Source organism: Eleginops maclovinus, chromosome 12 (assembly GCF_036324505.1).
Source record: "Eleginops maclovinus isolate JMC-PN-2008 ecotype Puerto Natales chromosome 12, JC_Emac_rtc_rv5, whole genome shotgun sequence".
Taxonomy (NCBI): Eukaryota; Metazoa; Chordata; class Actinopteri; order Perciformes; family Eleginopidae; genus Eleginops; species Eleginops maclovinus.
In genome coordinates, this window is record NC_086360.1 from 4,487,989 (window position 1) to 4,515,930 (window position 27,942).

At 41.8% G+C, this 27,942-nt stretch overlaps 2 protein-coding genes across 4 annotated transcripts in view; one reads left to right on the forward strand and one right to left on the reverse strand.

The window, feature by feature from the left end:
• Position 1: 1 nt before the first annotated feature.
• LOC134873277 (protein mono-ADP-ribosyltransferase PARP14-like) overlaps positions 2-27,942 on the reverse strand; it is a 47,049-nt gene continuing 19,108 nt past the window's right edge. For both annotated transcript variants that reach the window (XM_063896764.1, XM_063896763.1), the window contains exons 14-23: positions 27,587-27,736; positions 26,219-26,281; positions 25,814-25,999; positions 8,477-8,680; positions 7,777-7,895; positions 7,387-7,622; positions 6,828-7,099; positions 4,979-5,121; positions 4,226-4,400; positions 2-1,208 (exon numbers count right to left, since the gene is read on the reverse strand). In XM_063896764.1, coding sequence (XP_063752834.1) covers positions 928-1,208; positions 4,226-4,400; positions 4,979-5,121; positions 6,828-7,099; positions 7,387-7,622; positions 7,777-7,895; positions 8,477-8,680; positions 25,814-25,999; positions 26,219-26,281; positions 27,587-27,736 — 1,829 coding nt within the window. In that variant the 3' untranslated portion in view covers positions 2-927. The remainder of the gene's footprint in view (positions 1,209-4,225; positions 4,401-4,978; positions 5,122-6,827; positions 7,100-7,386; positions 7,623-7,776; positions 7,896-8,476; positions 8,681-25,813; positions 26,000-26,218; positions 26,282-27,586; positions 27,737-27,942) is intronic.
• LOC134873280 (52 kDa repressor of the inhibitor of the protein kinase-like) lies at positions 22,668-24,561 on the forward strand. 2 transcript variants are annotated; one of them, XM_063896767.1, is made up of 3 exons: positions 22,668-23,894; positions 24,245-24,356; positions 24,499-24,561. In XM_063896767.1, the coding sequence occupies exon 1, from the start codon at positions 22,707-22,709 to the stop codon at positions 23,859-23,861; it is 1,155 nt and encodes a 384-aa protein (XP_063752837.1). In that variant the 5' UTR covers positions 22,668-22,706; the 3' UTR covers positions 23,862-23,894; positions 24,245-24,356; positions 24,499-24,561. The 2 variants fall into 2 exon arrangements, with proteins under 2 accessions (XP_063752837.1, XP_063752836.1); XM_063896766.1 differs by having other exon boundaries at positions 22,668-24,356.

Sequence of the window (27,942 nt, forward strand, 5' to 3'; positions counted from 1 at the left end):
GTGTGTTTGACATTTTTTATTTGGGATTTTTGTGCTCCAACAATCATGTCAAGATTTTGTCAGAATTAGATCATTTTAATGTCACGAGACTCCCAGCAGAGGACAGTATTACCCATAGCGTCCAGAATAGGACTTTATTAGATAGAACTCCATTAAATGCAAATTAAGTATTACACTGTTCTTTTAATTTGTATAGGTTTTAAAACAGAATTCGTAAGACACAGTGGTACTTTGAGCTAAATGCTAATATCAGTATGCTAAAATGTTTATTTTGGTCATTAAAATATGTATTTGACAAAATGATTGTTCTAAAATGTGGACCTCATGATCGCCAGATAACGAGTTATAGAACTAATTTAAATGTAAAACCTGAGAAATATGAATGTTTGTAGAAAACGTCATTACTATCCATCAAATAGTGTTTGACATGTTTGAGTCTTGACAATGTGGGACCAAAATATCTCTTCAAAGTAAAGCTGCATTCAAAGTTAACACGCTTGAATATATCCATTAAAATGTGAATTGACCAGCTACTAGCTAACTCGCGCAGAGTTAGGTGGTAGCTATCCATTTCACATTTCATCTCTTATAAAACCACATGTTATCTTTTGAAAACATTTCCAAAGAAAGCTCACCTGAAAACTTTCTCTAAATCTTTCTGTAAATTAGACAAGGATGACATTTGTAACCAATTAAAAACTACATTACAGAGCAACAAACCAAATGTGACAAATATTAAGGAAATTACAGTTTGAAAATATTGATAACTATCCTTTTATTTAAACTTTAATCTCAATAAAGCAAATGGCACCAAGCACTTCTAACATGCAATGTGTTATATAGGTATCAAATAGTTGTTGCAGCCAAGAAAACTAATATTAAAGCTATGCTAGAACAGCTGTGGCACAATGTGATCATGGCATCCAATCAGGTGAATGTGATCAGGTATTCTGGGTACGCCTGGCTGTCATTGAATACTACAAAGATGGTTGGATTGGAGTTTCTGTCTGTCACGCTGTCGAACAGGTCTGTAGCATTGCTGTAGCTCTTTGAGGGGGGCGTGATCATGCCGCCTTTTCCCGGGGTGAAGTCCCCCACCAGAACCCTGGCCAGGTACATGCGCCTTTGTTGCTTGGCGTCGGGTTGAGCGTAGCCCTGAGAGTATGTCGCGCTCACAGCAAAGTAGGAACCATTGCCGTACGCTGCGCCTACAGAACAAAACAGAAGACACTTGATTTGCACATAATAGTGTTGTAATAATTCAAAGACTTGTCAGTGGACTGTGCCGTGGTCAACGGTGTGCTAATGTCGGAAAAGCTCTATGTAAATGTCGTCCATCACGATAAAGTCCTTCACTTTCTGTGTACCGTGACACTTGAATGCACTGTGTAGTTGACTAAGAGAAGAATGTATTGACTTTTGGTTTAACTGTTACATTAACACAGTGGAATGGCTGTAGCTGAAAGTGACACTGAATACATTATGTAGGCAGGTTTTATAACGTTGTTTTGGGAATTGCTCCATTAAAAAAACAAGGTACTTTTAGCTACATTCACAACATCGGCGATTAGCTCTTGGCTCACAGCTAGCTTGCGTTGCGACAGCTGACAAGTACATGCGCATATTGTGTCAATGTAGCTTTAGCTAGCATGGATGCTCAGGAAGAATATCCTTAAATAAAACTATTAATGGTGCAACGTACTTCTAGTAGCACACTTACTAGAACTGCCTCCACATTAAAAGTAGCCCGTCAGGGATTTTAAGATATTGTTAAAGTAATAGCATGCTTTAATTTGTAGTTAGCATTTCACTGTTGAAGCTTAATGAGGTGTAGCAGTTTTACCTGCTCGGATTCAGTTAAGGACTTAAAGGACTTATGAAACGAATTTTAATTGTTGGAATTTCACAGTTTTGGGTGCTGATTCTAAAGGTTCTAAGCCTTGCGATTAAAATGAGATATTGTCTGGATAATAATTTATCCGGGAAGTCATGTTAAAACGGGCTCAAAAGGAGCCACATTTTGTCTTTTTGTGCGAATTCATTTTTTATGCGTGACGTCATAGGGTTGACACAGAAGTTCTAGTAGTCTAACTGTAATGGCGGCGTCTATGGCTAAGACATCAAAGCACGGTGGAAAATATTGTGTTGCTGGAGGGCCAAATGGTGTTAGTTGCAAAAATAGCAGCTTCACTGAAGGCATCTCTCTGCACATGTTTCCGAAACAAAAAAATACTGGAACTGAGGCTGACAAGGAGAAGGCAAAGACAAGAGCACGGTGGATACAGTTTGTACGGAGGCATCGTCGTGATTTTGAAGTGTCCTCAACATCTGTGTTGTGCTCCGTACATTTCCATCACAACGCTCCTTTCACTTATTTCGGAAATTTCCAGATCTGACATTACTGGACTTGTTTTTTTAATATACATATAATAGTGTTCGCTTACTGTTCGCTTCTGAGAAAATACTCTTGAGCCTGCGTCAAAGCAAAGCATCTTCCTTGTCAACCGTTGCCATAAACAAAATGAACTAAGGTAGATGTAGCTGGTTGATCGATACATTTCGGCATAATAATGGGGATAACGCCATTGTTTATTAAGCTTACATTAAAACCATGTTATTATCACACAAGTTTTTTTTAAGTGGCTGGATTTCAAAGTGCCACTTCGTTAGGTTTCGTTAGGTTACGTGTCAAAGACAGCGCAGCAGAATGCCATACCTGCGAAACCGGCATGTTCAAATCTTTTCCAGTTTACCACAGCAAACATACACTATTGTGTCATTTGATTGATAACATCTTAATAATAATAATAAGCGTGTAGTAGAAGCGATGGCTGTTTTGTGCCCGCCGATCCTGTGCCGAAAATGGTAACTTTCTTTCATTTCCATTAGCCTACCCATAGCCTACGGGAGGTGCAGAGAGCCTCTACAATATAGATATTAAATCGATTTGTGTGGCTTAAATTCAACGAAAGTTTTTCCACATAATGTTAGAGGTGTGTTCTTTCGACCTGCTGATGTTTGTATCAGAATTTTGGTTCCTTGATGAGATATAGGTCCATCAAATGTATGTTGTTTTCGCAGCCAGCCATACCAGCAAATAAGGGAGTCAACCCTATGACGTCACGGTCACATGGCCAATTTCACACCCAAGGCCACATAATTCACACTTTTAAATGGCCGTTTTAACAAGTTATGCCCGGAAAATTTAGTTCAAGTTGGATTGATGGTTTAAGAAAAAGTCAAAATTTCATTTGAATGATAGATGAAAATTCATTTCAGTTGCACTTTAAGTGGTGCTCTCACTCACCAGAGAAATGTAAGGGGAACCGAGAGGATTTTTCCAGACTTTTAATTAAGCACATTTTAATCCAATTCCATATGGTTTGGACATATTGGATATTTGAAACTCTTGGAGCTGAATAAGACTTTTAGGAAGGAGAAGTTTTGGAGTCCTCTTAACTCGATATTAACTTCAGATATATAGTAGTTACTTTACAAACGATTTTACAACTAAAACATATGATGACTCCTTAAATAAAACACATTATTATTATTATTATTATTATTATTATTATTATTATTATTAATAAGTTGTGACCTCTTACTAAAGTGTGTTGAGGGCACATTACAAGCTTTTAACAGTTCCACCAAAGTTAGATTTCTCATCAAATTGTCTCATTAAAATAACTTGAGGTTGAGGCCCAAAGAGCTACATTTATAAATATATGATTAGCACATGCACAAAATGTACTTTAATCTCACATTTTTATTGTATATTTTGCAATTGTGTGATTCTTATATATATATTTTTAGTATGGCTCTTAGTTTGTCTCTTTCTGCTGCAAATTTGCCCTCTATGGGACTATTAAAGGTATTTGTACTTTTACTCAATGAGCAATTTGGATACAACTTGTTTACTTGTAATGCTGCTGTTTTAGATTATAGTATGGGAACTTTTTAAATGGAGGATCTGAATACTTCTTCCATTGGGGCTAGCCAAGAAGTGGGGAACCAATGGTTTAATCTTTAACAATACACTGTAATTTGGAGCCGTAACACATTTTTTACATGAAATCTTACACTAACAGAACTTAACATACAGTATTTAAAGAATTGTTGTCTTTCAGCCAAAGGTTGAACTGAATATTTAGATCTTCCCTCCCCATGCAGTACTTTATTTGACCCTTGTGAATGTGCAGAAGGGTTTTAATGACGCTTTGGTTACCATGTGTTCCGGCATAGCTGCGGTTGAAGCCTTGTTTGTTGATGAGATCGACAGAGCTGGCTTTGGTGCCGTGGAAGAGCTTCCTCTCGTTGTTGTTGTGTTTGTTCTTCACCTCCAGCTGTTTCTTCAACAGCTGGTAGCTCTTCCACAGTGTCGGGTTCTGGACTCGTTCAATCTGACAAGCCAGTAAGAACACAACAAGTAAGAGACCGTGAGCACATACTTACAACTTTAACATATTAAAGAACATTTTGTATCCATACATTTAACAGGGATCTAGCATTCAAATATTTCTATTAAAAAATTTAAACAATTTTAGTGAATCAAAAGGTCATACTTCGATTTAGAGTAATTAAGAAAATATTGTGACATATTTAGAGAGGGCAATTATTATCACAGTGTAAGACTGTGATAATAATAGTTATTATTATTATTTATAATTATTACATTAAATTAAGAACTGGAAAATAAGAAATATATTGTAATTGTAATTATTATTATTATCATTAGTTTTATTATACGTTAAAATCAAAATGAATTTACTGCTCAGCTCTGGTCTTAATATTTAGCGTGTTATTGTCCAAATTCAAAGTTTATTCAAAGTAGCGATTGGACTGTTTGGCCAGACGTTATATATCAATTACATTCAGGGTTAACGGACTAATAAATCTGCAGTGATTGAAGACATCTAATGAAATTGACACAGTCTTAAGGTATCGCTATTTAGTTATGAACATCGGAGATTGAACATACGCTGATGTTGATGGGAGTGAGGCCGGTGTTTATTAACTCCGTCTCCACGTCAGTGTATTCCTGGGACCCCGCAGCGACAGGAAACATTTTGATGAGATCACCTTTCATGTCATCCCAATGGGAGGGGAGTGCGGCATCATCAGCTGAAAAAAAATACTGGGTCAATTTTTATAGAATGATACACTTAAACATTTTTATTCATATCACTGCGTAAAAGAGGGCTGTCACTTTGTATGGAGAATTCAAACCCTTATTCAAAATATAGAAATGCTAATGCGGCATTTCTGAGGTTTTCCTGCTTGAAAAGCTGCAAAGAAGGACCAACTGAACAGCTGACAGCTAATTTTTAGTCCTGGGCTAAGAGTTGATCCTAGGTCAACTTAGCCCCTTTTCACAGACATAGATGGTTAACCATTAAAATCATAAGGAATCTAAAGGAATATCATTTTTACTCACACAATCTGGATTTTTCTTCTGTGTGATGCATTGTGTTAGTCTTGAAAGAATAGTTGAACCCCAAAACCAAAGCTAGATATTCTTGCTCTTACTTTTAGGTGTGTTTTAAACCTGATTACTTTGGTGTGAGTTACAGAGCATTGGAGATATAAACCGTAGACATGTATGCCTTCTCTCAAAAAGGATGGAACTAGATGTCGCTTCGTTTGTAGTGTTCAAAGCGACAAATTAAATGGCTTTTCTAACAACTATGTAGCAACGTCGTTACCAGAAATCATGACACCGTCACTCAAAAATAACCAACACACCTTGTTGTTAGGAGGGGCCATCTTCTGCCAATTTTCAGCTTCATATTTGTATTTTGTGTCTCTATTGGGACATGTCTCCATGCTTTAATGTTCATAAAGCTCTTTATTTTTTTAATTTTTCTTTATTTTGCAGCACCTCTTTTCACCCTCTGTCTGAAACCAGAGCCCAGTCTGCTCTGATTGGTTAGCTGTCCGGCTCTGTTGTGATTTGTCAACTGCTTAGAAATGTCCCGCCCCTTAGCCTATCATGTACAATGTGTTGTAGCACTAGTCAATACAAGTGTGAGTGTTACATAGTGATGTCACTACGTTTTTAATGATTAAGTTATACAAGCCTATAAATAGAAAGAAAGCAAGACCACTTAAGTTATTTATTATTTTATTTGAGTTTTGCCTCTTTTGTTTGATTTGTAAAGGCCTGTTGTCTTTGTTCAATATGTAAAAAGTGTGTATTTTATTTTGGGCAAACGCATGTCACAATACCATAACACCATCAGAGGCCAAGCAACAATACATACATACATCAACAATGTAAAACAAATCTAAAGGAAGGAAAACGCGGTAGAATTGTCTGTTTAAGGCGTCTTTGAGCGACCATGCTGTTATAATAACGTCTTTTATCAGAATTTGAAACTGAAACAATTTTGGGAGAAAAAGATCATAATGACATCATAAACATGCGACAATTAGTCGGCTAATCGCCTGAATTGACGACTATTGGTCGACTACAAAAATCTTTAGTCGAGGGCAGCCCTAACAGCAACTCACACCAAAACAAGTGTGAGTGATGATAGCACTGCAGGAAAGAGGGAACATAAGTCGTTTTGATTTTCGGATTGAACTGGTTTTGAATCTGTGCGAACACGTGACCGCTCTCTAACAAACTGGCGCACTAAACATTTTTTATAACAGTCACCTATTCTGAGTTTAGAGTAGTGTGAAGAGCCAGCTGCTGTACTTTATAATAACTCATTACATATTAACACATTACAACACAGTGATCACGACCTTTGCAGCACGAAATTTGCTGACAATGTATCCGATGTGATGTGCAGCATAAATGAGCACTAAAACAGATCACTTACCTTTCAAATCTTTTCTCAGTATCTCTAGCTGTTTATGCCCTCTCTCTGACACTGCTTTTAGCATCATGAGATCAGCACGGTATTTCTCGTTGTTGATCTTGATCGTTACATACGGCTGCTTTTTCTCCAGAGCCTCCTCCAGGGCGAGGTTGGTGTCGATGTCGAAGGGCTTCATGTTCCCTCGACAGGTAAACTGCCACTCCACGTTTCCACTCATCATCAAGGCCTTGCTCTTCCTTATCTCCGACCTCTCAACCTTGCGGATGATGTCCCTAATGGTCAGAAAAAAACATTTAAAAAAAGTAGAACTGCCAAAATTTTCTTGGAGAGCATGAAACTTTGGATTCATGATGGTTAATCTGTCCCAGTGAGGAAAATAACAAAAATATTCGACTAAATAAACATATTTTGAGGAAAAGTCTATCCAAGTTGGATGTATTATTTGAAAATGCTAGGCAGTAAAGATGAACCCCGTGGAGGTGCAAGGTTTAAATCATTATGCTCTTATTTGAACTGGAGTTTTGATGTGTTTTTGTCCTCCATAAATGCATTTGCTGACCTGACGGCGGACTCTGCAGTATACACGTCCCTGGTCAGCCCCTCCAGGTGGATGTGGGGCTCCTGGTCCTCCTGCCCTCGTTCCAGGCGGATGCTAACGGTCAGTTTCCTCTGCAGGGCCTTCAGCTGGTCCATGTCGTACAGCGACAGCTGACTGATGTACTGGTCTGTGATGATGCTCTCAGCCTGCTCCGCCACAATCAGCTCCACAATTCTTTTCTTAGCCTGTCTCACATCCTGCCGTGGCGGTAACAGATGTGGAATTAAAAACAAGTATGGCTACATGCAAGAACAAGACCGTTTTCCTATCTGTCTCTTTTTCCTGCGAGGTTTGTTTGTATGAGAGCCTTTCAAAGCAAAGAGCTGAAAAAGAGAATCATTTTATGTTCACCGTGTCGTTGTCGGCACACAGCTGAAACACGGTCGGTTCAAACTCCTCACTCTCCAGAACCAGATGATCAGCGCTGGGTCGCTGCTCCACGAATCCCATAAAAAAAGAAGTCACGTTGTCTGAAAAACATCAAACTTGAATTACTACCTCTGCTTCATTTTCCACCAACCAATTAGATATTAGTTTGCATCCATGTAATTTCAAAGTGTAGTCAACTCATCATTTTATCCTATTAGACAGTTCTGTGAAATTGTCGTAATTAGCTTAGGAATTCTTAAGTTATAGCCAAAAATGTTTTTTGTTTCAGCAACCCTTATCTTAATCTTTCGTTCTGATTTCATCCTTGAGTCTAAGTGGTAAAAAAAAACGTGTTCCAGGCTTTCTGAGATCTCGCATTCACAAGAAAGTAAAGGATGTATATTTGACTCCTACAAATACTAACTAAAGGAACCAAAAATAGTCCCCATGATTTGCGCTTTAAATAACAGATGAACCAATGGGCTTGGAGCTGAGAGCCACAGACAGGAAGTCAGAAAGTATTAAAAGACAGACTTAGTCCAAACATGAGGTGGTTGACGATAAAAGAGAACAGAAAAAAGACTTAACACCAGAAAACCTCTAGGAGGGAAATCAGAGAACTGAACAATCTAGATCACAAAAAAGAAATTTCTCCTCTAGAGCAGGTGGAGATAGTGAATACCTTTGAGCTTAGTGAAGGTGCTCTTCTCCTTCACATCCTGCCCCTCTCTCTTCTTCATGCTCTTGTGAAACAGCGGCATCATGACCGTCTGAAAGATCAGGATCTTCACGCTGTGAACAAACCTCGTCTGCTTCTTCCTCACAAAGTCCACCACCGCGTCCACCATTGCATCGGCCACCTCCGACGGTCTGGCCCCTCCCTGACCTAATGGGCAGATGAGGTGATGGTGATGATAATGATGAGGATGATGATGAGTATGAGCAGTGGCGTAGCTGGGCTTCAGTTTTCAAAATGAAAATATTTCACTGAATGGTTATTTGTTATGTTTTTTTTTTTAATTCTTTGATTGATTGATACATGTGTCATATTAGTGTTGAGAGTTGTGCCCCCTCCCCTTACCAAGACCACAAAGTTCTATTAGATCAGGGGTGTCCAAACTACGGCCCGGGGGGCCAAATGCGGCCCGCAGGCTATTTTAAATTGGCCCTCAGCTAATTCAAAAGTATAATGTCATATGGCCCAAGAATGAAACTTGTGCTTGTCTTATATTGTACTTAAATATAAGTCAAGCACAAGGCGATATGTAAACATATATTACACTGTTTTCACGAGTTAAAGAGCACACTTTTCAAATAAATTCAGGCAATTAAAGTTGAAAACATTTTCTAACACTAAAATCTAAGTTGATAAAAAAAAAGCCTAACAACTGATTTACATAACAGGCTTTAAATATACCCTTCATTTCCCCTTATTATAAGCACTCTGAGAGCTGTGGTGTAGGCTGTTTTTTTCCTAAAGCATATTCAAGTATCAAGCTTAACTTACCTACATTTGGTTGATTTTGCTAACATAACCAAACTTAAGAGGCAATATACTTCAACTCTAGTAAGGGGCCCAGACCTTCATATATTTTTCTGTATTTGGCCCTCAGTGAAAAAAGTTTGGACACCCCTGTATTAGATCTAGCATCTTAATTTTGCTCTCAAAGTGCACCAGACGTGTGCAATTCACTTTAAAATGTTAAAACAATTCTGCCCAGGGGAGCATGCCCCCAGACCCCTCTAGATGACTCCTAAGACTTGTCAACATGACTAAGGCCAGGTAACATGGACCTGGTTCACATGACTAATATGCTCCTAACACTAGGATGGGTCAAATGCAGAGACCGCATTGTACTCTTGTACATCTTCAACGACCCAACCAGCACAAAACAATATGGGTTTGTAGTGGCTTTGCAAAACTACCAGACTTACTTATCCATCATCATGCCATCTGAGTTACTTTAATGGTTATTATACTACAATGCAGGTGCCCCCCCACCCCCCCACACATCTTAAAGAAAGAGGCCCCGAAAATGTTTCAGTGCTCGCATTAGCACGCACACAGCGCCAGGGGCGGCTCCAGAAAATTATTGTTGGGGGGGCAATGGGGGGGTCTGATTTTTTATAGGAGGTGCTAGTGAATTCTGACATAACGAACACCAAACACCACTGTTCCCGGGCTAATACACTACATTGAAATGCACGTTACTAAATGTTTATATACAACAAACACAAGCATATTTAATTACTTGTATTTAATGAATCAACAAACAAGCAAGCACAAGAATACAATTCAAATCACAGCCACCACAGAGAACATCTGTGGATTTACTAGTGGAACAGAATTGTAGCAGTGTGTAGTGCAACACAGTATACTCTTACCACTGTCTCACTGAATCTTTTGTCTCACCTCTGATCTCCTCTTTACTATCTCTTCACTCCTGTGTTCCTCTCTTTTCCTCTCTAAACTCATCTTCACTATCTCTCCTCCTCTGTTCTCCTCTCCTTCACTCTCAACTTCTGTCTTCATCTCTTCTTCTCTCAACTCCTCTGTTCTCCTCTCCTTCACTCTCCACTGCTGTCTTCCTCTCTTCTTCTCTCAACTCCTCTGTTCTCCTCTCCTTCACTCTCCACTGCTGTCTTCCTCTCTTCTTCTCTCAACTCCTCTGTTCTCCTCTCCTTCACTCTCCACTGCTGTCTTCCTCTCTTCTTCTCTCAACTCCTCTGTTCTCCTCTCCTTCACTCTCCACTGCTGTCTTCTTCGCTTCTTCTCTCAACTCCTCTGTTCTCCTCTCCTTCACTCTCCACTTCTGTCTTCCTCTCTTCTTCTCTCCTCCTCCTCTGTTCTCCTCTCCTTCACTCTCCACTTCTGTCTTCCTCTCATCTTCACTATCTCTCCTCCTCTGTTCTCCTCTCCTTCACTCTCCACTGCTGTCTTCCTCTCTTCTCTCCTCCTCCTCTGTTCTCCTCTCCTTCACTCTCCACTGCTGTCTTCCTCTCTTCTCTCCTCCTCCTCTGTTCTCCTCTCCTTCACTCTCCACTGCTGTCTTCCTCTCTTCTTCTCTCCTCCTCCTCTGTTCTCCTCTCCTTCACTCTCCATGCTGTCTTCCTCTCTTCTTCTCTCCTCCTCCTCTGTTCTCCTCTCCTTCACTCTCCACTGCTGTCTTCCTCTCTTCTTCTCTCAACTCCTCTGTTCTCCTCTCCTTCACTCTCCACTTCTGTCTTCTTCTCTCAACTCCTCTGTTCTCTTCTCCTTCACTCTCTACTGCTGTCTTCCTCTCTTCTTCTCTCCTCCTCCTCTGTTCTCCTCTCCTCCACTCTCCACTTCTGTCTTCCTCTCTTCTTTTCTCAACTCCTCTGTTCTCCTCTCCTCTCCTCTCCTCTCCTCTCCTCTCCTCTCCTCTCCTCTCCTTTCCTCTCCTCTCCTCTCCCATCCTCTCCTCTCCTCTCATCCTTTCCAGATTTATGACCCTCTTTAAGGTCTTGGCAGGTATTTGGATTTCCTCCTCGCTCTCAAACATGATTGTATAAAGTCTGTCTCCTTTTGTGTTACAGCTGTCTGACGTTGTGTGTAATATATTTATCAGTAAAGTCCGTCCGTCCTCTGTTCTCCTCTCCTTCACTCTCCACTTCTGTCTTCATCTCTTCTTCTCTCAACTCCTCTGATCTCCTCTTCTTCACTCTCCACTTCTGTCTTCCTCTCTTCTTCTCTCAACTCCTCTGTTCTCCTCTCCTTCACTCTCCACTGCTGTCTTCCTCTCTTCTTCTCTCCTCCTCCTCTGTTCTCCTCTCCTTCACTCTCCACTGCTGTCTTCCTCTCTTCTTCTCTCAACTCCTCTCTCCTCCTCCTCTGTTCTCCTCTCCTTCACTCTCCACTTCTGTCTTCTTCTCTCAACTCCTCTGTTCTCCTCTCCTTCACTCTCCACTTCTGTCTTCTTCTCTCAACTCCTCTGTTCTCCTCTCCTTCACTCTCCACTGCTGTCTTCCTCTCTTCTGCTCTCAACTCCTCTCTCCTCTGTTAACTTGTATTTTCCCTCTTTGTAACCTTTTGACCCTGGGAACGCTTGTGCGCATGCGTTGTATGTTGGAGTTACTGGAGTAGACCGGTTACAGTGGAAATGGTGGCCACTGAGTTGTCCTGTTCTGAACTGGAATAAAGTCACTAAAGTGATATAAACGTCGTGTTTATTGAGTCTAACATTGGTAGCAGAGGATGGCTGCTAGTTACAAAATTCCGCCGAAGTTTGACGAGACCAAGCCGTACGAGAGTTGGAAAAATGAAATTAACGTCTGGACGCGTGTTACAGAACTCGACAAAGAGAAACATGCACTTGCTGTCGCCTTGGGGCTTCAAGGAAGAGCCCGGGAAATCGCAATGGAAATACCTGCAGATGACTTGGACATTGATACCGGTATGGATACGTTGTTAGCTAAATTGGATAGTGTGTTTCTAAAGGAGGAAAAAGACCGTGCATATGAAGCGTATTCTCATTTTGATAGCATCACAAAAGAAAATTCTCTGTCCATATCGGACTACATAATTGACTTCGAGCAGAGATATAACCGGATGAAAAAGTACAATATGACGCTACCCGATGCTGTGTTAGCATTTAAGCTCTTGGACACGGCTTGTCTGGACGTGAAAAGCAGGCAACTTGCACTGACTGCGTGCACGGACTTGAAGTTCGTCGATATGAAATCGGCACTTAAGAGGATTTTCGGAGGAAAAGCGCCAGGCTCGTCAAGCGGAATACAAGTGAACCAGCAGGACGTGGCGTTCTTTACAGAGCAAAGACCGCAAGGACGAGGACAACGATACACGGTACAGACTGGACAACAGAGGCAGCCCTTACAAGGTACCAATCCACTGGATAAATTCGGTAGGAGATCAAGGTGTGCCATCTGTCAGAGCACGTTTCATTGGGCTAAAGATTGTCCTCATAAGAAGAGTGAACATGTCAAACTAACTGAAGAAGAAAATGTTGACGAATGTAACATCACACTGTTTACCAAAGCTTCAATGTCTGATTCAGAAATCTTCCTGGCTGAATCCCTGGGGTCAGCTATCATTGACACTGCTTGTACTCGTACTGTATGTGGGGAGAAATGGCTGGAAAGCTATGTGAAAGACCTCAGCCCAGACCAAGTGAACCAGGTGCTGCAAACAGAAATCCCCAGTAGCAGGCCATTTCGATTTGGAGATGGAAACTTAGTGTATTCCAGCAGAAAAGTAAAACTACCTGCTAAGATAGGACAGACAAAAATGTCATGTTGAAGCTGAAGTGGTCAAAGCTGACATCCCACTGCTGCTGAGCAAAACATCTTTGAAGAAAGCAGGAACCATTTTGGACATGGAAAACGACCGAGCTGTGATGTTCAGACAACCTGTGCCTCTTGAATTCACTAGCTCTGGCCACTACTGTGTAGACATCAGAGACAAAGATACGGAAAAGAGTGAGCCTGAGGATGAAGTCCTTACTGTGACAGAAAACATGTCCACCAATGAGAAACACAAAGTTCTTCTGAAGCTTCACAAACAGTTTGGCCATGCCTCAGCAGATCGTCTACAAAGGCTCATTCAAAGCGCAGGAAATAAGGACAAAGACTGTGTCACTATTTTGCAACAAATAGTACATGACTGTGACATATGCAAGAGGTACAGCAAGACCAAACCAAGGCCTGCTGCAGGTTTGCCCTTGGCCTCAGAGTACAATGAAACGGTAGCAGTGGACCTGCATGAGTTGGAACCAGGTGTATGGTATCTCCATATCATCGACCATTTTACACGTTTCAGTGCTGGAAACATTGTGAAAACAAAGAAATCCTGTGAAATCGTCAACTCCTTCATTCACACATGGATAAGCGTACATGGCCCCCCCCGGAGACTATACAGTGACAACGGTGGAGAATTCAATAATCAGGAAATCAGAGACATGGCAGAAAACTTCAACATTGAGACAAGAACAACAGCAGGATACAGTCCCTGGAGCAACGGCCTACTGGAAAGACACAATCAGACACTCACTGAAATCATCCAGAAAGTGAAACGGGAAAATGGATGTGACTGGCACACTGCTCTTGACTGGGCCCTCATGGCCAAGAACAGTATGCTCAGTGTTCATGGTTACAGCCCGCATCAATTAGTATTTGGACAGAATCCTAACCTCCCCTCTGTGTTAGTTGATAAGCTACCTGCCTTAGAGGGCACCACTGTAAGTGCTAGGGTAGGAGAACACATATCAGCTTTGCATGCTTCCAGGAAAGCATTCACTGAAGCCGAATGCTCAGAGAGAATTAGGAGGGCACTTCGCAAGCAGCTCAGACCTACAGATGACAAATATGTGACAGGAGACAGAGTATATTACAAACGAGCAGACTGCACTGAGTGGAAGGGACCAGGGGTGGTTATTGGTCAGGATGGGGCTGTTGTATTTGTAAGACATGGTGGGATTCTTGTTAGAGTGCATCATTCCAGGCTTTGTAAGGTGAACACAGAGGAACACGACAAGCAGATTGCTCAAGATGATGCTAACAGAAAAGCAGAAAGTGAGGTAGGCGTGTCAAACACTACAGAAGATAGCTCAGATAGTGACCATAATACTGACAATGAACAGGAGAACATCAGTGACATGGAGGTGAATACAGGAGAAGTGTTGCACCCACCCATCACACAACCTAATGTGACACAAACTGACACAGAGCACAGGGCCTGTGGTGACCCTGCCCCTTTTGCAGGTGTAAGGTTAAGAACAGGTCAGACTGTAACATTTGTGAGCAGAGATGATGGCATTCAACATACAGCCAGAGTTTTAGGCAGAGCAGGAAAAGCCACAGGACAGCATAAAAACTGGTTTAACTTACAACATCTTGAACCTGATGGCAGTGAGGGACAAAAGGAGTCAGTTGATATGTCATGTGTTGGTAGTCTTAACGTTGAGTCAGAAGACAGGGAGGCTGATGTACTCATAGCAAAAGACATTTCATTTGATGCAGCAAAACAAGAAGAGATACAAAATTGGCACAATAATCATGTGTTTGAGGAGGTTGATAATGCAGGCCAAAAATGTGTCTCCACTAGATGGGTCTGTAGTCTCAAAGACTCTCCCAAGGGTATTGTGCCTAAAGCACGACTCGTAGCCAGAGGGTTTGAAGAGCTTGATGTGCAAGAGTTACAGAAAGATTCTCCAACCTGTGCTTCAGAATCTCTTAGGCTGTTGTTATCAGTAATCTGTCAAAACCAGTGGCAAGTCCATTCTATGGACATCAAATCTGCATTCTTGCAGGGCATGGAGCTGTCTAGGGATATTTATATCCGGCCCCCTCCTGAGGCAGGCAGTGCAAATGTTATATGGAAACTGAAGAAATGTGTATATGGTCTTGCTGATGCATCTCTATATTGGTATAACAAAGTCAAAGAAACCATGCTGGGCACAGGTGGTCAAATGTCGCAGGTGGATCCAGCAGTCTTTTATTGGTTAGACGAGCAGTTTAAGGTTACTGGAGTACTTGCATGCCATGTAGATGATTTTCTTTGGGCAGGCTCGCAAGATTTTTCAACAGATGTGATTCCCCTACTGAAGTCTGCGTTCCATGTAGGGCGTGAGGAACATGAGCATTTCTCCTATGTAGGAATGGATTTTGCTACTGTTGATGGTGTAGTTCAGGTACATCAGCACAGTTACATTGAGAATTTACAACCTCTTCACATGCAACCAGCACGTGCTATACTTAGGGATGCGCCCCTTAATGACACTGAAAAAGAGCAGCTTAGGTCAAAAATAGGACAAGTCCTATGGGTTGCCAAGCAGACCAGACCAGATGTTATGTTTGACTCATGTAGTTTGGCATCTAATATCAAAAATGCTACGGTGCAGTCTATGCATGAGGTAAATAAACTTATCCGTAAGCTTAAGGCAGACAAGGTGACCCTCAAGTTCCAGCATTTAGGAAACGATGCTCTTCACTTGGTGGTTTTCAGTGATGCTTCTCTGGGTAATCTTCCTGATGGAGGTACACAGGGGGGGACATTGATTGTTCTTATGGGAGAAAGAGGAAAGTTTTCTCCTCTGTGTTGGCAGTCCAAAAGAATTCGACGTGTTGTACGAAGCACCCTTGCAGGAGAAACACTTGCTATGTCCGATGGTGTAGACAATGCTATTTTCCTTGCAACTCTTTTTTCTGAGCTCACCACTGGTAAGGCTGAACTGAATGCTCCTTCACTGGTCTGTGTAACCGACAATCGGTCCCTGTTCGATGCCCTCAAGTCAACTAAACAGGTCACAGAAAAGAGACTTAGGTTGGATATAAGTGGTATTAAGGAGCTTATACAAAGCAAGCAAATAAAAGAGATGCTCTGGTCAGACACAAAAGGCCAACTCGCTGACTGTCTCACCAAAAAGGGAGCTTCGGCTCTGGTGCTTTTGAAAGCTCTAAGTGAAGGACTGTGGAATCTGAGGTGAACACTTTATTGCACAGACAATTCAAAGCACTGAAAACTTCGTTTGCATTATTAATATGTTCATCTTTTGTCAAAATTCAATGTACCAGGATGTCACCGGGATGTCATTTTATTTTGTTTATGGTCATTGGATGACTTTGTATGTTTATTTGAAATCTTGTGACAAGTATTACTTGTACATTGTTTTATTATTATTTATTGTTTTTCATTTCACATAAAAAAAGATAGGGAGATTGTTAACTTGTATTTTCCCTCTTTGTAACCTTTTGACCCTGGGAACGCTTGTGCGCATGCGTTGTATGTTGGAGTTACTGGAGTAGACCGGTTACAGTGGAAATGGTGGCCACTGAGTTGTCCTGTTCTGAACTGGAATAAAGTCACTAAAGTGATATAAACGTCGTGTTTATTGAGTCTAACATCCTCCTCATCTGGACTCCACTGAAACTGCTGAAACAACCACACAGACAGACACACAGGCTAAATACTACACTTACAGTTGACATAATATGAGGCAAACAATAAGTACCGGTAACATTTTTAAAATCTGTCAAAAAAGAATTGTGTACTCACTGGTCACTCACAACAGAACGATCCGCCTGTTGTTGTGATTGGCTGCAAAGCGGTTAATCACTGCCTCGACATCAAGTGCTTTGGCCCTGCTTGAACTAATTGCCAGGACACCCAGATTGCTGGTACGAGCATCTCCGCTTTTGTTCCTCAGGTAGGTTTTCAAACGCCTTAAGCAGGAGAAGCTCCTCTCACATGAAGCTGATGTGACAGGCAGTGTCATAGAGATACAGACAAGCTTGAACAGGTCAACGAATGCATCCTTGTATGGCCTCAAAAGCACCAGCACATCATGGGTGGTGCTGACAACGTCCCCCCTTTGGTTTTTCCTCTCAATCAGTCTTTTTAACTGGTGAAGTTCTGCTGAGAGGTTTTCAATCAATACGCCATAATGTTCAGCCATGGGCAAAAGAGTATCTTTGTCCAAGAATGTCTCGTGTTTTGGGTTAAGAGCTGCTGCTCCTTTTAGAACGTGACAGCTGTCAGAGGAAAACCGCCTGTCCAATTCACTGATTAATCGATTGATTACAGGGAAATAGCAGTGGTTCTGATAGTCTTCTGAGGTTTCCAGCGGCTCTTTTGATCCTGTTTGGCTGTTCACCACAAAGTCCTGCAGGTGGTGGGGCTGTTTTTTTCTCCTTACCTGTGGGCGCTGCATGTCAATGCCAACTGTCTCACACATATCACTGGCACACTCCCAGATTTCAGTCCATGTTTCAGCATTGCGTTTGTCATTGAGGGTATCAACAACTGCAAAGACCAGATCAATGGCAGATGCCAGCTCCAAATCTGTGGCCTGTAGATGATCAGATAAGTTCTTTGTGAGCTTGAATATGCTCTCAAGCATACAGATGTGCACAACAAATTGTGCATCAATCAGTCCAATCAGTGATCTTGCTTCAGTAGCTCTATGAGCATTCGTCTGGTTGCTCACATCCACAAGAGTTGCTAAGAGAGCAGGGAGAGTTCTTTTTATTGCCCACAGTGTAGAATATTGGCAGGCCCACCTGGTATCTGATAGTCTTTTCAATTCCACTGTGCGTTTGGTGGGCTCAAGTTCTTGTTGCTTCTCCATGAACACCTTGTGAGTCACTGTCCCAGAAAAGAAGTTGTACAACATCTTGACCGTTGCAAAGCATTCTGCAACTGGTTTCACATTATGTACACAGTCAACTAAAACCAAGTTTAATCTGTGTGCATAGCAATGGATGTAAAGCGCATGTGGCACTTCTTGGCGAAACTTTTCCTGGACACCATTGTTGCACCCGGACATGACAGAGGCCCCATCATAGCACTGTGCAATGCATGCATGTTTGTCTATGCTACACTTAGCCAGTGTTTGTTTAACTGATTTGTGTAAAGACTCTGCATCCAGGCCCTCTGCAGAAATAAAGTCCAGAAACTCTTCATGAATCATATCATTGTTTAGATATCGCAGAACAACAGATAGCTGCTCTTTTTTGCTCACATCCTTTGTTTCATCCACCATTAAAGCAAAATGCTCTCCCAGCTTAACCTCGTTGCTCACTTGTTCCCTCACCATGCTGGCCATAACATCAATCAGCTCATCCTGGATATCATGATGCATATATTTGGCATTCCCAGGTCCACTGGACAATTTCTTTGAGACAATGGTGTCAAACTTTCCCAGCAGATTTAACAGTTCAATAAAATTACCTCTGTTTGTGGACTGCTGATCTTCCCTGTGCCCTCTCTGTGCAATTGTTTGACAAGCAGTAAACCGCAGTGATTCTATGACTGCTCTCATGTACTGCCTGTTTTCTTGTACTGTTTTCTCATGTCCAGCATCAAGTTTAGTCATAATCCTTGAACCACTTTTCATCCTTGCCTTAAACTCACACCAGCCTTCCATTGCTAGTTTATGAGAAACACTTGCATGGTGTTTTGTTAGTTTCTCACCTCCTTTCCTCCAGTTTCTGAAGCCAGCGTGGGTGAAGCTCTTTTCTGAGTGACCAGATGTCCGAGCATGGTGGGGAAAATGCCGACAGGCAAAACAGAAAGCAGCATCAACTGACACCGAGTATTCCAGCCACGCGTATTGTTTAAACCAAGACTGGCAAAAACTTCTTAAAGTTAGCTGGGAGCAAAATGCCCGACACGGGTAGGACTTCAGCTGAGGCTGCCTCGGTCCCTCTGCTGGGTCTTGGCTTAAATCCACAGGGCCAGGTTTCCCGCCACCCAAGATCGGAGCTACGGCTGTCGGTAAAGCTCTCCCTTCACTCCCCGAATCTTGCCCGACATTTTCAGGGATGTTATCGGCCTCCGAGTCTGATGCCGCCGCCTCCTGCGCCGCCTCCTCCGCCGCCGCCCTCGCCCCCGCCGACTCCATTACCGCCGCTTCTTCATCCGCCTCTTCATCCTCACTGTCCATGTCCACTCTGTCCTCCTCCATCGTACTGTGCATCCGCAAATCACCGCCGCCACCACCATCATCCACTCTCATCCGCTTTCTGGAAATTAACGTTACAAAACGGTCCATTTTGCTCTGTCACTCGCTAATCTGCTCTGTCGTTAACTAGCCGCTATGCGTCAACCGCCACCAACATGAACGTCAAACGCACGTCTGCGTGCAAACTGCCAATCAAATCGCACTACACATACTAAAAAGATACAGACGCTTCTGTAATACGGACCACTACAGCAATGTTATAAACAATTGTTGTCGGACGGTTACCTATGATTGTTATGTCTCGGTGGTGTCTTAATTTTTCCTTTATTTGGATTATAGTTTGTAATGCTTATATGTTTCGAGGGCAGGGGGGGCAAATGGGGGGGCAAAGCCTTTGACTGGAGGGTCTTAAGACCCTGCTTGCCCCCCCCCAGCGCCGCCATTGCACAGCGCCACCTCACCTCTGGGCTAAGACCACCCAAACTTGAAAACCTAGCTACGCCAGTGAGTATGAGCATGGTCGGAGAACCTTGATAGTGTACACTAAAGACTAAGCGCTGCCTTTACCGCCCGCTGCAGTGCTGCTCGTCCACCGACGTTTAGTCTGCCGTTAGCTCACGGCAGCAGCCGCTCGAAAGTATTCGCTGTCACACAAGCAGCTGATGCATACCCCCCGTCCCCATAAGCAGGCCCGTAGCCAGGGGGGATCGAAGGGTTCGTTCGATCCCCCTCCCGCACTCGACCCCCCACCCCCCCCCCCCCCCCTCCCCCCATACACAGACACGCCCCTCAAGATATGTGGGCTATTCAATGAATGAATTGTTCATCTCCGGTGAATATACATGATTCAAATCTAAATTTACAATATCAAAATCCAGACTAATAAAAAAGAAAAGTAGACTCAGAGAAGTGACGAGTAAGAAAAATGGTTAATATTTCTGTTTACACATTTTGTTCAGACTGTTTTACACCAATCCAGTCGGTGGCGGTAATGCCCCCATTTCTGTTGGTAGCTAGCCTAATCGCCTATTACATAGGAACAAAGAAGAATCAGAAGAATAGCGAAAATGGGTAAAAAAGAAGACAAGGAACGTAAACGAAAGAAGTCGGCGGCAACATTGTCCCAAAACATTGGTGACTTATTCCAGAAAAGGACCAAAATCGGTAAGCTGCTGAGTGCAGGGCTTCTATTTCTTTACTACTTAGCTGCTAGACCTAGCTGCATCTGAACACTCACTGACCTAGGCTACTTGTCAGTGGTTGCCTAGCTCCATTAGGCTATATGCTAGCCCCATCCCTCGCCGAACACAGAAAATACCACTGTCAATTTTGTAGGAAACATAGCGAACGTAACAGTAACTATTTTCGGGATTGTTAAAAGTGTATTGCTTGGCGTGTTAACGTGACTTCGGTGCTTCAATGTCTCCCCCCCTCCATCTCGTTATGCTTGTGCTCTGCAAGTGCCACATAGCTGACAGTTCCCCCCGTCTGTTTTAGACTAGTGTCTGTCTCCTGAGTCTACTGTCTTGACGCAGAGTGTTACCATTTTGTGCTCGCGGCTTCAGATGTCTATGACAGAACTTATTATGTGCAGTTTCGACCTCGGTCTCTATTGGTGCCTCTCCACCTTTTCCTGAAAGTGAAACGGATTTTATGAGGGGTTCCCCCCACACTAAAGCCAAATTATTTTATGCCCATTAGTTGATTTTTAAGAAATGTAAGTGACAATAACATTCAGTAACTCACTTTGCAATGCTGATGATCAAGCTAGGCTGTATTTTACTGTCACCATGCCTGTTGCTCCAGCTAGGCTGTATTTTACTGTCACCATGCCTGTTGCTCCTAAGGCCATAGTAAATAAAATACAGTATAGAGGTGTAAAAAAAAAAGGGGGTTAAACATGGATAGGGTGTATGTGAGTCAATCAGTGTAGTTTCCCTGCACCTGATGTTTGTGTTTCAGGTGCAGATGTTTGTTGTCAGACGTTTGTTGTGTGTGCTTTTTGTTAAAACCGTTTTATGACAAATGCAATATATCTGCTTGATGAAATTACCCAAACCCTCACAATTCTATGTGCACAATAGAAAATAAAATAATTCAGAGAATAAAATTATTATTATGTCTGGTTTGAAATACTCTAAAATTGAATTAAATGTCTTTCTTTTGCTGTATTTATTTAGTGAGTCAGCATGTGGAGGGTGAGCTACCAGCAGCTAGTAGTAGCAGCAATGAAACAGCCTTGCCAGGTAACAGTGCAGTGGAAGAGCAGAGAGATGCAGCAGCTCCTGAAGTGGCTGAGGATGTGAGAGTGAGACAGGCAGCAGAATGTGAGGTAGCCCAGCCGAGCTCTGTACTTGACAGTGACCTTGGCTTCTTCATAGATGCAACCAAATCTATTGAGGAAATAGCACAGGCTGTGTGTCAGATGTCTGATGGCCAAAAGTACAATTTGGTGAAAAACCACGTCAGACCTTCGAAACATTTCATTTTCCCAACTACATTTATTGGTGGGTGCAACAGGGCATTCAGGTATGATTGGTTTGAGGAGCATGGATGGTGGCTGGTTTACAGCATGAAACTCGATGGCGCTTTCTGCATATGCTGTTCTCTCTTTCTCAATGCCACAGAGAGGAAACAGTCAACTTCACTGATAAATGCGCCCTTCAGTAAATGGCATAAGAAAACGAAGATAATTGGAAGCCACCAATCGAAAGCAAACCATTTAGTGGCATTTGAAAGAGCAAAACTGTTTCGACAGTCACATGAAAACCCCAATACCCGGATATCAGTCCGTATGGACAGTGCAAAGGAGACCAACATCAAAGAGAACAGGCACATTCTCAAGTGCGTTGCAGAGGCTGTTCTCTACTGTGGCCGTCAATGCATTGCACTGAGAGGATCAGCTGAGCAGCAGCATTGTAGTGGCAATCCTGGGAATTTCTTGGCCCTATTGAAACTGCTTTCAAATCACGATGAAAAGCTGAAGCAGCATTTGGAGAAACCAAAGCTAAAAAATGCCACATATCTATCACCTCAAAGCCAAAATGAAATGATTGATGTAATAGGGAAGCACATGATTCAGGCCAAGATCGTGGAAGAGGTCAGGCATGCTCAGATGTACACAGTCCTAGCTGATGAGGTCACATCCCATAATGAAGAGCTGATGCCAATGTGTGTTCGCTTCGTGGACAAAGACTTAAATATCAGAGAGGAGTTGCTTGAGATTTGTACTTTGCCACGGATCACAGGTCGCCACATTGCAAGCGCGATCAAAGATGTGCTGAGTCATCTAAGCATAGAGATTGCTGACTGTCGAGGCCAGGGGTACGATGGCGCCAGCAATATGAGCAGCGAAAATGTTGGCGTTCAAGCTTTGATAAAAAAGGATGCGCCTAAGGCAGTTTATATGCACTGCAATGGGCATTGCTTAACCTTGTCATTGCACGCTCTTGTGCTCTTCCAGTTGTGCGCAACATGATTGATAAGATGAAGTACATCGTCATGTTCTTCACCTGCAGCCCGAAGAGGGAACACCTTCTCAAGGAGGTTGTAGATAAGGAGGCACATTCTACCGGAAAGCGGAAGCCCCTGATTGACCTCAGCCGCACAAGATGGGCAGCACGGCATGATGCCTACAGTCACTTCTACAGTGCCTTTGTCTTCATTATTAAGGCTCTGGAAGTCATGGCACAGGGTCTCCATACAGAGGAGTACAGTGAAGATGTCACCAGTGGATGGGAGGGCAAGTACAAAGCAGAGGCCTATGGTCTCTTGAGTGGGCTACAAAACTTTGGATTCATCCTCACATTCCTCACCGTATACCAAGTTTTATCCCACCTGGCGGGCATCACGGTGAAACTGCAAAGCACCTCACTCGACATCATCGAGGCATTTAGCATGGTTGATGAGGTGAAGTCTGTCTACAAGGAGCTCCGCGAGACCATCGACGACGACTTCAATCAAATCTACGAACAAGCAGTTAGGATGGCTGCTCAGGTCAACGTGGAACCAACCCAGCCGAGAGCAGCTGGAAGGCAGAAACACAGGGAAAATGTACCCGCTGAAGGAGTGAAGGAGTACTATCTCCGGAACATGACGATACCCTTCTTAGACCATGTCATTTCAGAGTTTGAGTCCAGATTTAGTCCCCTCTCTGTGACCGCATCAAGGCTCATGGGCCTAATTCCATCTGTCCAGTGCAACTCAGATGTAACGGTGGACATCTCTGAAGCAGTCGCTCTGTACCAAGATGACTTGCCATCACCAGAGGTCATTGACCAGGAGCTGAAACGGTGGAAGTTGAAGTGGCAGGTCAAAGCATTACACCAAAGACCAAGCTCATGTGCCTCAGCTATCAAAGAGTGTGATGAGATGATGTATCCGAACATCTTCAAACTCCTGAAAATTGCATGCACCTTGCCAGTGACCTCCTGCGAATGTGAGAGGTCTGCCAGTGTTCTCCGGAGACTCAACACATTCATGCGGAGCAGCATGGGAGAGGACCGCATGTCATCCTTGGCTCTCATCCATACCCACTACGACATGGCTCTGGATCTGGATGAAGCTGTCGATCTATACTCAAAAATGCACCCAAGACGATTGGAGCTGATGAGCGTTCTGATGCAATAGAAGCCATAGAAGAAGAAGAGGGAGACATGGGGGGTGGGTCATTTCACGTGAAATCAGACACTTTGGGGCCCAACCGACACAGATTTTAATCAAACTTTGTGTGCCTTCTTAGTGGTAAGGTAGAACCCCAGAACTGCATTTGCATGAATCTGGCACTAATATAAGGGAGAAATGGACTAAGAATGTTTTAAGTAAGAGGGTAGGGCACTACACATTCAACCTTGATTATGTCAATTTAAATTACAAAGAGATGGTTTTGATGCTGTTTGAAAGCTCTTTTCTGGAACACTTCAATTTATATCATTATTAATTCATGTTTAAGTTTTAATGACCATACCGATAGTGTACTTCATGAAGTAATTCTTATCTATTTATGTCAACAGTGGAGAGATAGACAATAAAGGACAGCAACAACAGACAGACAGAACAACAACAGAGACAGACAATGGAGGGCAGCAACAGACAGGCAATGGAAGAAAGCAACAGACAACTGAGGTGAGCAACAGAGACAGACAATCACAGATGTAGGAAGTTTGAGTAACACTTACATTTATATCAAATTTTTCATTCTTGTTAAAGTTTTAATGACTATAGAGATAGCTCAATTGAAGCAATTCATGTCCATTTATGTTAACAGTGGGGAGCAACAGACAAAAAATGAAGGACAGCAACAACAGACTCACAACAAACTTGACGATGAATAACATATGTCTAAATTAAAAGATTTGAAGTGTGCTGGTGTATTTAGGGGGCATTGGAGTAGGGAGCCAAATGAAGTCCACTTTCGGGGGGAAAAGATCCCCCCCCACCACAATGCTGGCTACGGGCCTGATAAGTGGATATGTTTCAGTCTGAACTGACGCTGTTTGGCATCACAACGCTGTTGTGAAAGTTTCTCTGGTATTAGATGGGTGATGTTCGCACAGCAACCGAAGCTACTCTCTCTGACTATCTTCACTACTCTGCTATCCTATTGTGGCATAAGCCGTATTCTACACGGATATTTTATCAGCTTATTTTTCATTATGATTTTAGTTGTTATAGTCAGACATGGCAACCTGTGTAGCCCATGTATTGATTCCATCGATAGCTGGTATAATAGGGAATGAACAGGAAATGCTCAATTTAAAAAAAGTTAAACCCTCTGGAATACGTAAATTATGCACAGTTTTCGACACTGGTTTTATTTGCGTGGCCCAGCAAGACTTTGTGTCTATCCGCATCTTGGCATTGACTTCATCTTCATGTGTGAAAAATGTGGTTGTGGCCAGTGAAAACGCTCCATTAGCCAGGCCCAGAGATTGGATGTGTCTGATTGCAAATTATAAGCCATGCGATAATTTTCTGCTCCATAATTTCTCTTTTATTAACTGGATTATAACTTTCACTGTATATTTTACATTTATATTTCATTTAATATGTCATTCTTGCACATTTAATGTAAATACTACCCCACTTCTATATTGTGTTAGCTGTAATTTAGCCTGTCAATAGTGTTTTACCTGTCTGATAGTTTACACATTTTTTTTATGGTCAACTTTTATATTTTCACTCTTTAAATTCAGTTTTATCTTCTATTTTGACATTTTATATTGTATAATTGATTATTTTCCACTTTTTTTAAATTTCTAATAATCTGCAAAACTTGTTTTACATGCTGCTTCAACAAAAACATTTCCCAATTTGGGATCAATCAAGTATATTTTATTTCCAAATGGCAAATGTATCACCTGCACAAGACATTTAAAGATGTCTGGACAGTGATCCAGTGAAATAATCAAAAGAACCAAAAACAAAATGAGCAGATGAAAAAGGAAATGTTTGAAATATACCAAACTTTGAGTGTTATATCAGCCACTTGAACAGAAAAGTTCTCTTGAAAACACAAAAGGTTCAACAAAGCTTTTCTGTGTCAGATTAAAATAATAGATGACGTTTTCCTTTGCACTAACCTGTTCCCAGGGCTGGAAAGGCAACAGAGTTGAACTTGTTATCCTCACAGTATTTCAGCACTGAGTAAACCACGTCTTTAATATTCCCAGGATCATTCTGTCCAATGATGTGGATGATGTTTTTGCTGGGCAGCAGGCCAGCCGATGTCAAGACGAACGTACCAGGCTGAAAACTCGGAGAATTCACTACAGAGAGGAACCAAACAACACTCAGTGTTTTCTGCAAGTGCCTAAAAACTAGTTTGCAAACTAGGAGGAGTCAAAGTAAATGGATTAACTGTACAAATAGTTAGCTTGTAAATAACAATAACTTAAAATAAAAGCCAAAATTAATGGATATATGGGTGAAATACTGTTACAGTATGGTGAGTAAGGATAAACAAAGGTTGAATTCCCTCTACATACCGATCTGTGAGCACTCCTGCTCAACTGTTAATCCAGCGCTGTCTAAGATCGCTTTGGAAACTCCTGCGAAATGATAAACAAAGAGATTCAACAATCAAACACAAATCAACCAATCAGTGTTTAGGTCAACATTCAGACAGACAATCTTTCTGACAGTTTTTTCATTTTTGGTAGATGTAATGAGATAGCTATAACAAAGTGAACGTTATGTACTTTACTTCTGCTTAGAATGGAATTTTTCAGCAAATGAACATTATGTTCAGATCAGATACATGATAAAATGGAGAATAACTGGAAGAGAGAAAGTTCAGCTAACAAATGAATGCTAACTACACAATACCTATGCTTATATTAGCCAAAATAAGCTACTTGTCATACCGGTTTCCATCTGTAAAATCACAGTGTCAAATACAGAAAAAGGTTAATCTAATCCCTGTACCATTCACTTTTAATTAATTACAATAACATTGAATTTCTTTTATTTTCATCTTCAATTTCACTTTTAGAAAGGTTAATGTACGGAAGCCGACAGGTGCAAACACGTTACAACCACCCAAAATATTTCCATTAGGAGAAAATTATTCCATTATTCCAATTATTCCATAGTTTCAAAAAATCTTTACGAATTAACAACACAAATGTGTCTGCCACCGTATAATTTGTATGAAATTAGAGTACATTTTTCATCTAAAAAGCTAACCATTGATAAATGTCAAGATAAATATGCTTTTTTGATGAACGATTTACACCGTTACATAAAAACTGATTTTTCAAGTCCCTGGACAACGTGAGCCTGCATCGCTCCAATCTCCATTCAGAAAACAACACATTTCAAAAGTGGTTTCGTCTTCTGTCTTGTCAGTTTGGCATCATTTTTGAAACATGTATTACAATTAAATCACGGTAAAATATGTTCATTTTGTTGTAGATTGTATCTGCCAAAGTATCTACATGGGGATAAGTCCCGCCCACTCGCCAGCGCGTGTTGTTTGAATGACGTAAGTAAACACAACTGAGCCGCGGTGAAACTCGAGCGATTAGAGCGATGTGAATATTTGCTGTGAACGCACCATTAGTCTTATAAAACAGGAGTTATCTGTGATATATTGTGCAATCTTTTCAAAATTAGGATGGTCCTTTGAGTTTAAAGATGTACATGGATTTTTCAGTAAAGAGGAAGATGATGGCTGAAGACAAAAAATGATTTGCTGTACTATCATATTTGTGACTGTTTTTTTTAACAACTCTGTTTCTACTTTGTAAATACATATTGTTCTGTTGTTGATCGCACTGGAACAAATTCTAAAACACTGCTGTTAATATGGCAATAGCTTATGAATTGTAAAACTTTAGAAAAAAAAGAGTCACCTGATTTAAGGGAAAAGCTCTTATTGGAGGAGTTGATGATCACATCACAGGCCTCCTTGGTAATGTCTCCAGATGACACCTCCAGGGTGAGCTGACCCATCTGCATCTGATACACACCGAGGGAGGGGGAGGACACCTGACCGAAGGAGGCTGACACACAAACATCCCATCTTAGCTTTTTTGTATTATAATATCTTCATTCCTATCAACTTATATACTGTATGATCCGAACTAGAGTTCAACACTAGCCCAGTGAACTGGAGTCTGAAAACATCTGTTAAAGTCACCATTCTGTCTCTCAAATCTAAAATTAAAGTATCTGTGAATTTATCAATGGTTACAGACTAACACAATCA